This window comes from Meleagris gallopavo, chromosome 1, assembly GCF_905368555.1.
Source record: "Meleagris gallopavo chromosome 1, MGAL_WU_HG_1.1, whole genome shotgun sequence".
Lineage (NCBI taxonomy): Eukaryota > Metazoa > Chordata > Aves > Galliformes > Phasianidae > Meleagris > Meleagris gallopavo.
Window position 1 is genome coordinate 143,778,813 of NC_139404.1, and position 16,187 is coordinate 143,794,999.

The following is a 16,187-nucleotide window of genomic DNA, read 5'->3' on the forward strand; positions in this document are numbered from 1 at the left end:
TAATCCCTTCAGGAAGAAATATTTTCTCCTTTCTAAAAACAGTATTAGCTAAATATAAAAGCTCTGATCCCAGCCATTGTCGCTGATTCTCTGAGAGACATTTCCCAACATTCATTGTTTAAATGGTTGTCAGGAGGAATCAAGTGAAACTTAATAAACAATGCAGTAACTGGTTCATCTTACTTTGTGCGTAGAAGCTTTTCTTGAGCGGATTTGCATTGAAGAAGTGCTCTTTTTTCTGAGTTATTACTAGGATCATTGTGAAGCATTGCAGCCCTTTACTATTTTGGCAAGTGAGTGTAAAATTTATATATAAATAAACAAATTCTAATTGAGCACTCAAAAGCTACAATACAAACCCATTTCAGTACCTACAGATTAATAATTAAAATATACTAGTTTTAACAATGTCGTAATTACACTAAATGCAGACTTAAAGGCAATGCTATAAGTTGATAATGTTCTTTTTGAGTCCCTAATAAGATTTATACACTGCACTACAGTCATAATGAGCATGATTAGTCTAGACAGCTATACTGCATGAAAATTAATTCCTTAAAGTAAAGGAAGTAAAATTTTTGCATCTTCCATTAGATTAATGGAGAAGAAGCAGTTAGTCATGTTCAAGTCAGTGGATGGTTACTGTATATTTAGTTGTTAAAGAAAAAATAGGTTTGTGGCAGCTCAGAAATACATTGTAGATCTTGTGCATTTTTCTGAAAACCCAGTTAGATTTTATGAATGCTGCTTTGCAATAGCTCCCAAAGCAGCAACTCTCACTCAGTCTATAGCTTCCCTCCTTTGGGTTTAAGTGCATCAGAATATAGCGTACCTGTCTTTAGAGAGATGGGCAGAAAGCGGTCCTTACCATGAGGAGGCACTCATTGTTTCATCATAACTTAAGACATTAACAGCTAATAGGAAATGTCCTGTTTGTGCAGTTGACTGTCGATTCATAGAAGACATCACATTCAGAAGATTTATAAATCAAGAGTAAGCCTCCTTTATGAAAACACTTTTATGGTGTATGCAGCTGTGTAGAGTTGAACAGAGCAGTTGAACTGAGTAGCACAAAGCATATAAACAGAGAAGAAACCAAAGCTAAGCTATGTAATTTAACTGAGATATCTTAAGTGGTATGTTTGTGGTCCAATTCAGAACTCATTAGCATAGAAAATAAATTGTACGCTCTCCTGTCCTGCTAAAGGATCTGGATTCTGGTTGGCCGTAAGTTTCTGAACCACCTCTTCTTTACGAAAATTAAAAAGCAATGTTATGTTTTTTACAACAGTTTTTATTTCTACTAAATATAGCATGGAATATATTTGTAAAATCAGATGTTAATTTTTTATAGCTTGATTCAGATAGTGAAAAAGCCAAATGAACTTTTTGGCCATGGTGATGTATTTTTGCTAGTGAGCGTGCATATTTTTAACCCCTCGCTGTACTGTAAGCCTCCTCAGCCTCAGTTCTCTATCTCCCTTTCTTTTTTCTTCTCTGAGTTACGTATTTTTACATATCTTGCAGTCTCTTCAGGTATGTCACTGCTTATGTAAGGGTCATTACAGTGCTTTAAATTCTTCTAAGATGATTGAAGCACTTACTTCATTTAGATCTGTATACTCTATTTATATATTTCTTAATTTAATCAGAAGGCAGGCCTGACAGCAGCCTCCAAGAGCTACCCAAATATAAATAATTGCAGAAATGCATTCTCTGTTTTATATGAACTTGATCATCATATTTATAAGTTAAAGGAAGAAAGTTTGAACTGAAGTCAAATACCATTTAAAATGACTGGGATTTTGTGACTAAATTTTCTTATTCTCTGAAATAATGTTGTAGCGTTTTAACCAGCTGTTGTTCCTCCTCCTGCCTTCACCTCTGTTGATGCAGGTTTCAGTGATAGGTATGGGGCTTGGAATCTGAAATATGGTTAAAATGGCTAATGATGTCTAGTTCAGTGCAGCATTAATAAAACACTCCGTAGTTGTTTGAGAGAGGATCAACTAAGAAATAGAATAGAATAAAGTAATTTTGCAAGAAAGTACTAGAAATCCATTCTATTCAGTAGTATTTTATGCTCATTGGCCCAGATATTCTAAGTAGCTGGTAGTGTGGATGCTGCATTTTTGGGGGTTCATCAAATGTTTCTTTTCAGTACCTGAGCTTTCATTTGTGATAGATCTGTAGAGGCTAAACATCTTTGATATGTGGTCTTCATCAATGCAGGATGAGTGCACAAGGTGATATGCTGTTAACTGCAAATTGTGTCTATAAACAGAATATTTATTGGACGCTGAAGTATATATCAGACTTCTGCTCTTCTGTTCATTATAGTGATAAATTTTAAAGAGTTGTTCTTTCTTCCTGTACTTTCTTACCCTTTCTCCAGTAATCTCATTACCTTTTAACAAAGATGATTTTCTGCTTCAGTTTCTAGTGAATTTAAGTAACTTCATGCAATAGCGCCTTAATTTTGATTTCTTCCCGTGTTGAATTGGGGGGAAAAAATCATGATTTGTTTTGCTTTTGGAGAACACTGTAAACATGTGAACTATCTACAGCTGTCCTTGGAAAAGGGCAGTGATTTATTGAGGAAAAGTGAATTGCAAAACCTTTTTCCTCCCCAAAATCAACAGCTTGACTGCGTTTAAATAACTGACTTTTCATATCCTTTCATCACACACAAAGACCTAATCCTGAGACTACTTGAGCCACCAATGTAGGCTGTGGCTGAGACCACCACTGAATGTGCCATTCCCTTCTCACCACACACAAAACACATTGACTGCAGCTTTATGAAGTGAAAATGCTGAAGAAAAGGAAAATGTGAAGGAGGTGTCCACAGTCATTTCTTTTTTTTATTAAAAAAAAAAAAGGAAAGAAAAGGGAAAAAAAAAAAGCTGCTGCATCTGGATATTAGGAACAAAAAGTGCCTCAGACTGGAATAATAGCTTGGGTCACTTGGTTTCATATGTGCAAAAGAGTGGAACTGCCGTTACTTGTTTCGGTACCACTGACCCTTGCATTTTATTGTGTGAAGATTTATTGTGTCAGAGAAAGTGTGTAAAAGGAATTCCAGTATCTTTTAGTTTAACAATGACTTTGTTATTTTGTGATTCCTGTGAGAGGTGGGGTTGTTGTTTTTTTTTTTGTTTTTTGGGGGGGTTTTTTTGGTTTGTTTTCTTTTTCTTTCAGTTTAGTTAGGTTTTGTATGTATGCATGTGAGATGGTTTCAGGAAATGTTTGTGCTCATTAAAGAATAATTCTTTGTGTATTTGCTTCCACATGTGCAAAATATAATCACTAAACATGTGACCAAAAAAAAAATTGTGATAGAATCTGTGTTAAATGTCCACAAGTTCTTTATAGCATGGTACACAGAGCAGTCCTGTATCTTGGAGATACCTTTGGGTTTCCCTTTTAGTGAATCCTGATAGTTTTGTATGATGATTTTATCCTAAGACTCTGTGTGAAGAGGTTTAAATAGTAAATAAGTTTCTTCTCCTTTGTTTTTTGTTTTCTTTTTTGTTTTTTTTTTAAAGCAAGTTACTTGTTGACTGCTGAAATCTCACTGAACTTTCACTGTAAAACTAAAATTCAGAGATGTATGCTGCAGTGCATCTGCTGGTACATAACAAAAGGCCAATTAAAACTAAAAGGAAAATAGGAAAATAAAAGGACAGTTTATTTTTTTCATTGAACTCTAATTTCAGAAAAGGTTGAAATTAACATTGTAGAAAGCTAACTTTAATTTTTGATATAGCCACTTGATACTTGTATATACTTTCCGTTTTGCATTTATTCTTTTGAATTCAAATGAAATTATATATTGCAATGCTAAAAAAAAAACCCCACAGCTGTCTATCGTGCCCATGTCATTGTAAGAGGTGGGGAAGAAGAATGAGACTTGACTTGCACAGGTATCTCCAGTACCAACATACAGGAGCTGCAAGTTTAGCATAGCCACTTGACTGAATAATGCAATCCTTTATTGACCTTTTGTTGCTTGGTTGCTGAATGCCTTGATTGTTAAATCTCAACAGCCAATTAGTCTTCTTGATGGTGACCAGCAGTGGGGATCATCTATGTCAAAACTATGGCTGGCCTTTACACTGGGCCCATCATCATATTTCTTGGAATTTAAAGATAATTCTCTTGCATCACATGAACTGCATAGGTACTCTCATTGTTCATGTCTGTATAGGTGGTTTCCTACTTACTCAGACCTCAATTCTCTAGGGAAAGCTACAGGTCTGTTCTCACTAGAGCAGCTGTATGAAATCAGTCCAAATCCTTTTTCTCACCTCATTTTTTTTTCCTATTTACATTGATATGTCAAATTTTTTAAAAAATCATTGTGTGCACACGTCATTCTCTATGTATTAGTGTCAAGGCAACAGATATCATTTCAGGAACAAAACTAATTGGTATGGGAATATAATGTAACTTTGAAAATATTTTAGGGTTTATAATTACTTAGTATTGACTGTATTAATAAAATTTGAGGATGCAACCATGTGTTTAACATAGGAAAAAAATATATATATTGAAAAAATCGTTTCACTGTCTTGTCTTCTTGCTTCCTTGCGTGTCTTTACCTTCTCTGTGTTCTTTTTGGGTTTACTCTCATTTACGTTTTCAGCTACTAGAAAGCAGAGCAGTTTTGTGGAAGTCCACTAATGTGCTCCAGTTCTGTGTAATCTGGAAGCTCTTCTACTTTACTTATTTTTCTTATGTTAACTGATGCAAATTTCAAAGAGATTCTGTTCATCTGGGCTCTTTGTTAAAAGGTGTTTCCTTGTTTGCTTTTCTTACACTGAAAGGCAGCAAAGTAGTACTCTGGCATGAGTGAACTTATATTTAAAAAAAAAAAAAAATTTCTATGTGTATTACTTTTGTGTTAGGTGCCCAAGTGAGAATTTTTATTATTATTTATTCTTTTTTTACCTTTTTTTTTTTTAAGCATTGTTGTGCCCTTTCACATCTGTAGCTCAAACATGGTTATTTTTTAAGACTTCCAAAGATCATTAACATTTCTAACACTTCACAGTAACTAGAAATCTTTTAATTCTGCTGTCAGTCATAGGGTGTAACAATCCTGTTCAGAATGGTGATAAGTACAAATCTTCTAGATTGCCTTTAACTACTGATATGGTATAGATAGGATGTGTGCTTACAAACAAAGTAGGATTTCACTGTTTGGCAGAAGGACTGGAGATTTTCCTTTTGATTCAGGAGAGAAGGGGAAACTTTGAGGTTATTTGAATTACTAAGCCGTATAAGTGGTGTGTGTGTGTGTATGTGTGTCTGTATGTGTGTGTGTTAAATCATGATGCATATTTATTCCCAAAACAAACATGTGAGACAAGGAATTATCTCTAGCAAAAAAGACTGCATCTCATAAAAATGTGCTGCCAGGATTTTGTGTACATCTCATGCAGAACATAAGAATTTTTTCATGCTTTTCATGAGATCTGAAGCTGTGATCTAGCTGTGGGGAACTCTACATCTGATTTGAAAACTCCAGGTGAGTTCCTTCTTTGAGACACAGTGGCTTCAATGTGGGCAGAAAAAGATGAGTTTAGTGGGGATCTGAATGTCAAATGTCTTTGTTAAGCTTGTTATCTCTTTGTCTTATATTACATAACAGCTTTATATCATTCAAAATTTTTTATTAATTTGGGTTGAATTCTTGAAATTGTACAAATTTGTACGTCAGTATAATGTTTTTCAAGAGCTAGACAATAGCTGTTCCCACACTGTGGAAGAATAGAGTGCTGAGTGGTTGCATTTTCTTCCACAGTTGTTTCCCTCAATCTTCTTTGCCTTCTGTTTTTTTTCACATTGGATTTTGAAATCAGCCTAATGTTTAAACAAGCTGAGCTCTCATTATAAAAGTCACTCATTTCATGCTAAAATAAAGGTTTTAGATCTTTCTGAAACTGAGAATTCGCTGGCTTTGGTATCCAATTTATGAAGTTGTCCATGCATCACTTAACATAAGAATTTTCAGTTTTCTTACTCATAGAAGTCTGAACTTGGGGACTCACTTAGTGCCAGTTATTTGCTGTGGTGTGTTGATGATTTGTCATAAGCAAAAGGCCTTCCTGATGGAGACTGGGGACACTTAAGAATAAAAAACAAACCTAGCACTGTTGGACAAAATGTATTACCTTTTGGTTAGTACAAGGAGAGAAATCTTTTTTATAAGGAGGTCAGAGTGATGCTAACTAACTCCGTATTAATTTCAAGAAGAGGAACTGTCTTACCTGTCCTCATTTCAAAGCCATGCCTTGCTTGCTCAAATCACTTGAGAATACTTCTATGCAGAAGTGCTTGCTGGGCACAAAGTGCGATAGCAAAGCGTTTCAGAAGATCAGGTTAGAGTTTCTAATCTAGAGTTTCTACTGCTCATAAATAGAAAAACTGCTTGTGCATTGACATTTACAAAAATACCTATTTGCTCTATCCTTTTTGCTGAACAGGTCAGTATAGGAGACAGCAGTTTGTACAGTGGCTGTGAACAAGAACTGCATATAGAGATGCAGAAGTAGAGGCTGTGGCTTTGACTCTGATAAAACCTTGTGTTTTCATGGAAAATCTTTATTAGCAGTAAGTTATTGCCATGGCCAAAAGACACTGACAACTACTTACTTAAGTGAGGATAATTTATTGTTAAAAAGAAAATAACCTCTATATGAAGTCGTTATTTCATGCAAAGCTTTAACAAACAAGTACTTCATATATCTGACCAAATCAGAAGGTCTGGAGCTTGATTGTGCATCTGTTTTCAAAACTTCAGTGTCTGGAAGTCTCAGGCAGTGTATGAACTGTGATTTTTGAGAGTTGCTGCTGGAGCTGAGACTGAGCTGTGTAAAGTATTGGCGCAGAGTGCCAGAAAGACTATTTTAACCCTTCTTGTGGGTTAAAGAGGTGAGAGATGATAGGATGCTAGTTTAATACAACAAAATGACAGCAGTATCAATGTGTTAAAGAAAACACCCTTTTCTTATAAGGTCACTTGTTAAAGAACAATTGGAGTAAACTCGTCATGATCTGAAATATTAAGGCTTCTCACTTAGTTGGCAAAATGCATGCTATGGAAAATGAATGAGAATGGTGGTGGCACAGAAAACCAAGAAGCTGAGTATATGCTTGTTCACATGGAAGGACAATGATCTAGAAGGACTGTCTGATAGAGACCAGGAAAGCATTAAAGATGTGATTGTTAATCTCAAATACGTTTCCATGCTGTATCTGACAGACACGTTCAGACCACTTGCAGTGATGTGGATTTAGTCACATAAATTCATTGTCTTATTGCTCATAGCAAAATTCTGAGGAGGAGAGAGCATCTTGTATAAGATAACGTGAGCTTGCTGTTTTTAGAGCTTTTGTAGCTAACAGTATTTAGTTCTTACTTTTTCTTTCAATCACTTTATCTCTAATTTCTTGCCCAACTATGCTTTTTTTTTTTTCCACACTTAGAGCTTTGTTTGTCTTAGCTTGTCTTTATATTCCTGAATTTTCTTGTGGATGTGCATTTTCCTAAAATTAAATTAACACTGTCTGATGGCTTTTATTCCTGTCGAGGATTTCTGTCACTGTTTCAGAAAAGGACTCTGTCTGACATGTCTTTCAAATGCTGGAGTTACAAGAGAAAAAATGTTGTGCATAAGTCTTGCTTCTTCACTCAAGACAAATCTCTTGCTGATGGTTTGGTGCAACCAATAATGTAAACAATCTTATTTCTACCTTTTAAAATCAGTTCTGAAAGAAAATCCGTGCATTTTATTCAACAAGTAGTTTTAAAAAAACACACCTACACACCTCAGCTCCAGTCACTTTATCTGAGTGGGTTTCCATCTGGATCTTTTCTGATTTTTTTTTTTTTTTAAGTAATAAAGAAAAAATAAATAAGTCTACAGTGTAGTTGGTGATGCCACACTGGATGCAGCTGGCCCAAGGGAAATGTTTGCCTCACTGATCTGCTCATTGCAATGTCTCCTCTCCAAGGAAACTCGGTCCTTGGTGTTCCAGTACAAGCAGTCGGTCTGTACAGCTGGGCTTTAACAGGACTGCATGGCAGTTGGGCCAGACAATCTGGTCTGAGAAAGCATATTAGGAAAGAAAGATAGGAAAAGGGAAACATCAGAAGTGATTAGGGATTGATTGTGCATGCAGTTACTTGTCAGAGCCAATGAGGAGATAATTTTAGTCAGGGAAGGGGAGGAGAAGGAGGAAAGGTGATGCCAAGCATGTATGAACAGAGTGGGGTTTTGTAGTTTCTTGGCCTGGCTTGGCTTCAGGCACAACTGAGCTTGACTGAGAGTGCCCTATGTTAATGCAGTTAAAGTTGTGGACTTGAAATCCAGAGCATGCACAGTTGCTGTTATTGCATTAGTAAGGCTTCGTATCCGTGAGCTGCTAGAATCCCTGGAAGTGCTTTTTGTTGTTTCAGGAGGTATGTTTTGACTTCTGTTCAAATATTGGTAAAATCATTATTGAATTCCTGCAGTTCTTGGGATTTGACAGCAGATTCAGTCGTCAGAATGCAGATATCTTCTTGTTGGGCCATAGGTGCTTAGAGAGCTGCAGGCAGTGGAGTGGGCACCTTGGCACTGCACTTAGAAGGGTCTAGAGAAATGCTCAACTGCTGAGTCGTTTGATATCTTCTTAACCATTAGCTCTGTCTCTTTCTAAGCTCAGACAAATGGGACAGAAACTTAGCTGTGTAGCTTGCATATGGACTCCTACATTCAGATTTACGAGTCTCACATGCCATCTCTTCGGTTCCACTTGCCCATTAGAGATCCTACATGCACACCTGCTGCAAGTGCAGAATGATGTGATGCCTGTGGTAGTAGGTGGGCCCAATACTATTCACAGCTGTCAAATCCATGCTGCTAAAGGCTTTCCATGTCACACTAGTCAGTTGAACAGTCTGCATGATACCCCTTAACTGCGTGTTTTACAAATATGCTGAAATAAATTGTAAACTGCATTAAAAAAAAACAAAACAAAACAAAAGCAAACAAAAAAAAAAAAAACTTGGGCTTACGTGAGGAGGAAAAGGACTGTAAGAAGTGCGGGTACAAACCACTGGAGCCAAGGTGCCAGCAGACCTGAGCAATTCTGAACATATACGTGAATGCTTAGTGCCTTTCTCAAAGTGTTCAACCAGGTATGAAATATTGAGCATTGGAATGGAAGCAGTCAGTGGGATAGAACAGGGGACATTCTTGTGAGACATCTTAAAGCTCTCTAAATTTTACTAATGTATTTTAATGAATGTTTTCAAATGGCTTACAACTTGTTATAAGGTTTCTGACATTATATAAATGGTGTCATTTCTGCAACAGACGGAAAAGCTTTAGTTTGTGATTTGTTATTCTCATGTTTTTTCAGATTTTAATGACTCTTTTCTTGCTGTTTTGTTATGTCACTTTAAATGCTTTTCTGTTATGTGGTTAGAGTATGGAAAAACCTTGTTCTACATCAAAACCTTTTTGAGATAGAAACTCCAAGATATCACTCCTAGTACCTGTAAGAATTATGAATATGTAGATCATTAGAAGATGAAGGGAAGGCACAGGTTTTGCACATGAATGCACTGATCTGAGTACTTACTTCCCTAGAGGCTTTTAGGAGACTATGCTTGCTCTAGTGAGAACTGCAGTAGGATGAGCTTTCTTGAGGAAAAATAAGCTGCAGTGAATAGTGTGACTAATCAGAGCATGAGGGAAGCCCTTCACGATACTTGCAAGCAATGGGATGGCCCCAACAGAAACAGCATTTGATTTTTCTATATTTTCTACATTCTGTATTTCTAAGAATAGAGTATGCAGTCTAAGAATAGGTCTGAGTGGATGATTCTTCTTTCTCCAGGGAAACTGAAACAAGTTTGAATGTGGACACTGGGCAATATGGCTCAATTTGTAAACAAATTAATTTGATCTTGCCTTGCGTCCAGGTCTTTTGAGTCTTGGTAACCTCTGCATCTGTTGTCTTTAATATAAGATGGTATTGTTTTCAGTACTGTGCAGATAGCAATAAAATGTAATTAATCAGCTCCTTAAAAAAAAAAAAATTGGCAATTGTTTTCTGCACAGCATTACGAAAGACTTCAAAATGCTGAAATTAAGAAACATGATGAATTTTGCTGATTTTTATGGGCTGTATTTCTTTTGTGTAATGTAGTTTTCTATTGTGCTTAGCTTTTTGATACGATTTTCAACTGTAAGCTGATTCTACCAGACAAGACCTAGATACCCAGTCCTGCCAAATGATTACGTAGGTCATTGCTCCTCTCTAGAAAAGAGAGCAGTCTGACTGCTCACGTTATCATTATCAGCAGTCTGCTGATTATCCTAGGTCCTTCTTCTTGCATGCTGTGCTTCTACTAGAAGTTCAGGTAGCCTTCAGCTGAAGGGATTGGTTATCTGTTGTGAAACTCGGGAACTAGAACCCTTGCCTTACCTCACACAGTAACTGCTTGATTACAGTCTGCAAGTAGTTGTGTCTGGCTTTCAGACTTCTTCATTAGGAGTTAATTTATATGCAAGTTTGGTTTTCCAAAAAAACAACACACATGACTGATCCACCCTATCATAAATTTTTATAATGATAAGGTGGTGCAGGCTCATCCAAAATTCCTTCAGAAGGCGGTGCCAGATTTTTACTTTAGTCATCCTAACCATCTTTTCCTTCCCTGTATTTTCGTTGCAGCAAGGCTTTGTTTACATGAGCTGGATCCTAATAGATCCTACTCCCACCCCTACCAGCACTTTGCAGTGTATTATAGATTATTATCACTAAAACTTCAGTTTTGTGGTTTTTTTTTTTCCAATTGTTTTATTTTTTTAAAGAAATGTTTCATTTTCTTTGTAATTCTATTCTTTGAAGCAGCTTTCCTCATTGTTTCACTTTGTTTGCAACTCATAGTATGAGGAGACAATTACTTCACACACTGTTCTCTTGTCACTGCCTAGGAATCATGCAATTTAGCTTGTAGTCCCACAAAGGTGACCAAGGGAGATGGGGAAGGCAGGAGATGTATCAAGCAGGTTTGGGACCAGATTGTCCAAGGGAAGGAACTGACTTCAGTCTCTATTTACCACTGAGGATGGAGTTGACAGGGGCTTCAGGAATTGGGTAGCATGTGGATGGCTGATGGCTTAGCAAAGAGAAGGAATAATACTGGGGAAGCAGTGGTCTAGGCAAGAGAAAATTTGAGACAGGAGTCTTTATTTCCCATCCCACTCCTTCTTCACAATGAAAACTAAATATGCCAGAGGGATTTTAAGGAATGCTGGAGAAGTAGAACATGTTGGGAAGGGCTGACGGCATCATGGTGAGGAGTCAGGATGCTTTGTTTTGTTTGATGCTGACATAGCCATTTGTGTAATTGATCCAAGTGAAATACAATGCACTCTCACTGCCACCGTACCTCCCCATGATGAAATGTAGGTAAAATGTTTGCAATGCACTCTATCTAGAAGGTCGAACAACACGATGCCATTAATAACTTCACCCACAGATGAGCAGTGGAGTAGTAATTCAGCTTTCTTCAGAGCTCCTATCCTATTCCTACCTGATAGCTATTTTCCTTAATAGATTTATGAGACCTTGTAGCATGCTTTCAGGATCTCTGAGATTGAAGGCTTTTCTGCCAGAAGCATGACAGGAAATTCCGTTTCATTGACAATTCCACTGAAAGTATTTGAAAAACCTAGTAGCTATCTACTATCCAGCCTGGGCTGTTCTGTTGCTTAATTTTCTTTGACTGGATGCATAAATAAAGGGACAGAAACCTTTTAGCTGCAAGACGTGCATTCTCAAGATCCAATGGTCACTAACACATTTTTGCCAGAATTTACTTACGAATAGTATGTGATGATGAGGGTGGCTTCCACACTGTCTTTGAAGTAGAAACAGTTTTGGAAATATTGTCACCTCTAAGGAATTCTGAAGTAAATATAATACAGGAATTTAGTGTGGAGCTAGAGTTTCTGTTGCCTGATTTTTATACAAGTGGGTTACAAGTCTTTGTTGAAAGTCAGTCTTCCAACTGTCGAGTTTTTTAACTGAAAGTCAATCTTTCAACAGTCTGTCTTTTCACCTGGAGTGAAAAATGTAACTGATTCACCATATAGACTGGGTTCATCAAAGATTAGTTGTCTGTTTCATTATTAAATTATCATTTTGTGACAGCAGTCAAAGAACAGCCAATAAAGTGGGACGATTGTGTTCAGTCAATTAATTTATTTATAAAGATATTTCTTAAAGAACAAATAATACATAAGAAAACCATAAACTGCACAATTGGTCAATTTAGGTATTACTGTAAAGTCTTCAAGCTCTTTTAAAAATAAATGCAGCTCATATTGTTACACAATGCTTCTGCTCTAAAATTTGGTAGTTTTGTTTAAATGTTTAAGTGTCTCAATTATGTTAAACAGTTTTTATGCTTGTTCTAAATTAAATTCTTCTGGCAAATGATTTCTTATTTTGTTTCTATTGTGTTGCAGACTCTTCTACAGATTTTTGGTGTGGTAGCTGTGGCTGTGGCAGTGATTCCTTGGATACTCATTCCCTTAATTCCACTATTTATTCTTTTCATTTTTCTTCGACGATATTTCTTAGACACTTCAAGAGATATTAAACGTCTAGAATCCACAAGTATGTAGCTTGGCGGGACCGAATGTTAGTTTGGACTCTGCTTATTATTATGTGAAATGCTAGCATTTTATAGACAATCCATCAAAGATTCTTCTGTTACGCAAATAACTTCCTTATTGCCTTTCTTCTCAACTAGTGGATTACATACTTAACTCTTGTTTTTGTGTACTGACAGCCTTAGGTATGTCAGTTTAACTGTGTGTAACTGAATTTTGTTACAAACGTGCTAAGCAGCTGGTCTTTGGCACCTTACATGCACATTGTAACAGTGCTTCTGATGTAATCTGATTCTTGTGCCTGACTTTAGCTTGACTGTGATATGAAATATTAAGTATTATCAATAACAAACATGTTTGCCTCATGTCATTAATAAAGGTCAAAGAATTTCTTCAGTGACAGCTATTGTTGGAAGACAGTTTTGTATATATTAATCATTCCTTCTGTCTGACCAATTCTAAGGTACTGTTTGTGTATTTTGAAAGGATGCAGTACAGTAACTTGTATGGTTAAGCACAAAGTAGTAGGATTAATGATTAGTGTTCTACAAAAAAGAATTAAATGTTGCCCTTCAACTATTGCTAATTTACTCTCATTTCCCATTGCAGCTCGGAGTCCAGTGTTCTCCCACTTGTCGTCATCCCTCCAGGGACTTTGGACTATTCGGGCTTTGAAAGCAGAAGACAGATTTCAAAAATTATTTGATGCACATCAAGACCTCCACTCAGGTTTGTGATAAACGGACATGAAAAATCAAATACTTACTTTGTAGGAGGGAAATATCTTATGCCTTCAATGACATATATATAATGTACATTAAAAATCAGTAGGAGCTGTGCATTTTGTCTCTTTAGGGTAAAATTTCTCTATTAGAACAAAAAAAAAAGTTATTATCTTTCTAGATTTTGAACATTCACTTTGGGCTGTAATATAATTCGAAGTACACTTGGATATGTTTCAGCAGTGTCTAAGATAAACATTTTAATTTGTGCCTGAAAAGAATGTCTAAAGAATAATTTTTGACATTTTCCTGGATTTCATCTTGAAAAAGATAGAGGGAGCGGGAAACAAGCTATATTATGAAGCACTTAATATTAAATAGTGTGCTAGAAGTAGGCAGAGATAATTAATATAAATCACAGTCTTGGAAAAGTTTTGTGAATCTCTTTTTTAGTTTGAGTAACTTTCAGGGCTTAAATATAAAAAATATAATTAACAAGACCAGAGGATACAAAATATTAGCAAGCAGAATTAATAGGATTTAGGTTTGTGCTACAACTTCTTACCTTCTGTCAATTAAGTACTCTCTATTGGAATGTTCTTCAAGATACAGCAGAATGCAAGTTTGCAGTCTGGTATTTGTTAGGTAAAATCTTGAATTTTCCTGTCATAAGATATACAAGTATGTTCTATGGCTTTTTTCTCATTTTTTGACTTCTGAACAGAACTGATGATCATTTCTGACTGGCTGTTTATCACAGGCCAGAGAAATTGCACACTTTGTATTGAGTGGAGGAATTTTTGACTGAGGAAACACACTTTCCAGGGAGCCACCTCTAGATTTGAATTTCCCATTTATTGATATTTTCAATTTGTGGGGTATAATTGGTCAGTAGTTGAGTGTAGGGGAACACAGAATTGTTGTATCTTCAGTGGAAAAACTGCATATACAAATTAAACTATGCAAAGAGGACTGTGACCTTTAAAATAAATTTTTTATTGTATTTTATGGTCAAATCAAAGGAGCATAAACACGGTGTTTTCTATTCTTATGCATCTATATCTTAAAAAAAAACTATCAAGAACAATTCTATGGGGCAGTTCAGAAGCTGCTTTACAGATTAAACTTTAGTGCTTAAAATTGCAGTGTTTTATGTACCTACATGCTTAATTTCCCACTGAAGTATTTAGGGTATGCCAGCTTGCTTAGTATATGTATTTTTAGATTCTTGGAGGGAATATTAGCCAACGGTGTGCCTGAGCAGCAAAGAAGGCCAACAGCATCCTGTACTCTGTTAACACAGACAGGGAAGGAGGAATGCGATATCCCCCTCAGCACTTGTTAGCCTTTGTCTGGAGTGGGTTCAGTTGAGGAGTCACTAAGATGATCAGGGTACTACGAGGAGAAGATGAGAAAACTGAAAGCTGCTAACTTGTGGATGAGAAAGGTTAGAGAGGACCTTGTCAGTGCCAGCATCCAGTGAGAGCAGTACTGTAATAGACAGAATGAGACTGTTCACAGGAGGATTGTGAAAACAGGAATAATTTGAAATAATTTGACATGAGAGACTTTACTGTGAGGATAGTCAGAATAGAGGAGCAGGATGTCCAAAGACTATGCAGGCTCCATCCATTGAGATTTTCAAGACTCAGCTGCATTAATTGTGAAACAGTGTGATCTGACTTCAGGACCGGCCCCACTTTGAGCAGGTGGCTCCCAGGACTGTTTCCACCCTGAATGATTCTTTGATACAGAATGCGTGCAAACCATAGCTGATGGAAGAGAGTAATCTTCTGTGCTAGCTCACGAAGTTGGAGTATTGAGTTCTTAAGTGCCTCAGAGGGGTTTAAATTCTTTCCTGAACCATACACTGTTTTTGTTTAGTGCTTTTTGCTGGAGTAGGCTCCGCTCTATTTAAGGCTGAGTCTAGAAAACAGGACGCTGCCTTTCAAAGCCTGTTTCAGGTGTGCCTATGAATGCGATTTTAAATAACCTTTATGTAAGAAACATCTAAAAGGCTTCTTGAGGTTTGAACTAAGGCTAAGCTTCCTTCCTGCCAGTGCACCATCTCTACAGGAGAGCTCCTGAGTCATCAACATTTACATCATGATGAGTTTTTGTTAGTCCTCACAATGTCATATTCCTGTATACACAGTGGCGCCCCAATTACATGGGGAGATTGCAGAATGATCTGTGTCTCTAGCAGACAGTTTAGTGCATCTTCCTGGACAACAGGAATGGAGCAAAACCTTGGAGTTGAAAATCTCCAGCACCATTGTCACATTTCTCTGTTTTCAGAGATACCCAGCTCCCAGGTATCAGAGAGATTCCCATGCCCTGGATCATGTCCAGAGAAGGGCAACAAAACTGGTGAGGGGTCTGGAGCAGAAGTCTTACAAAGAGTTATTGAGGGAACTGAGATTGTTTAGTCTAGTGGAGAGGAGGCTCAGGGATGACCTTATTGCTCTCTAAAACTACCTAAGGGGAGGTTGTGGTGAGGTGGAAGTGTGTAACTTGTGATAGGACTAGAGGAAATGGCCTCAAGTTGCATCAAGGGAGATCCAGGGTGAATGTTAGGAAAAACAACTTCTCAGAAAGAGTGGTCAGGCACTGGAATGGGCTGCCCAGGGAGGTGGTGGAGTCACAATCCCTGGAGGTGTTCAAGAAACGTTGAGATGTTGTACTGAGGGACATGGTTTAGTGGGAAGTGGTGTTAGGTGGATGACTGGACTGGATGATCTTGGAGGGCTTTTCTAACCACGGTGATTCTATGATTCTAAAG

At 37.0% G+C, this 16,187-nt stretch overlaps 1 protein-coding gene across 2 annotated transcripts in view; it reads left to right on the forward strand.

Annotated features, from left to right (window-relative positions):
• ABCC4 (ATP binding cassette subfamily C member 4 (PEL blood group)) overlaps window positions 1-16,187 on the forward strand; it is a 151,492-nt gene that overhangs the window by 89,160 nt on the left and 46,145 nt on the right. For both annotated transcript variants that reach the window (XM_085215631.1, XM_085215630.1), the window contains exons 21-22: window positions 12,537-12,687; window positions 13,293-13,412. In XM_085215631.1, coding sequence (XP_085071757.1) covers window positions 12,537-12,687; window positions 13,293-13,412 — 271 coding nt within the window. The remainder of the gene's footprint in view (window positions 1-12,536; window positions 12,688-13,292; window positions 13,413-16,187) is intronic.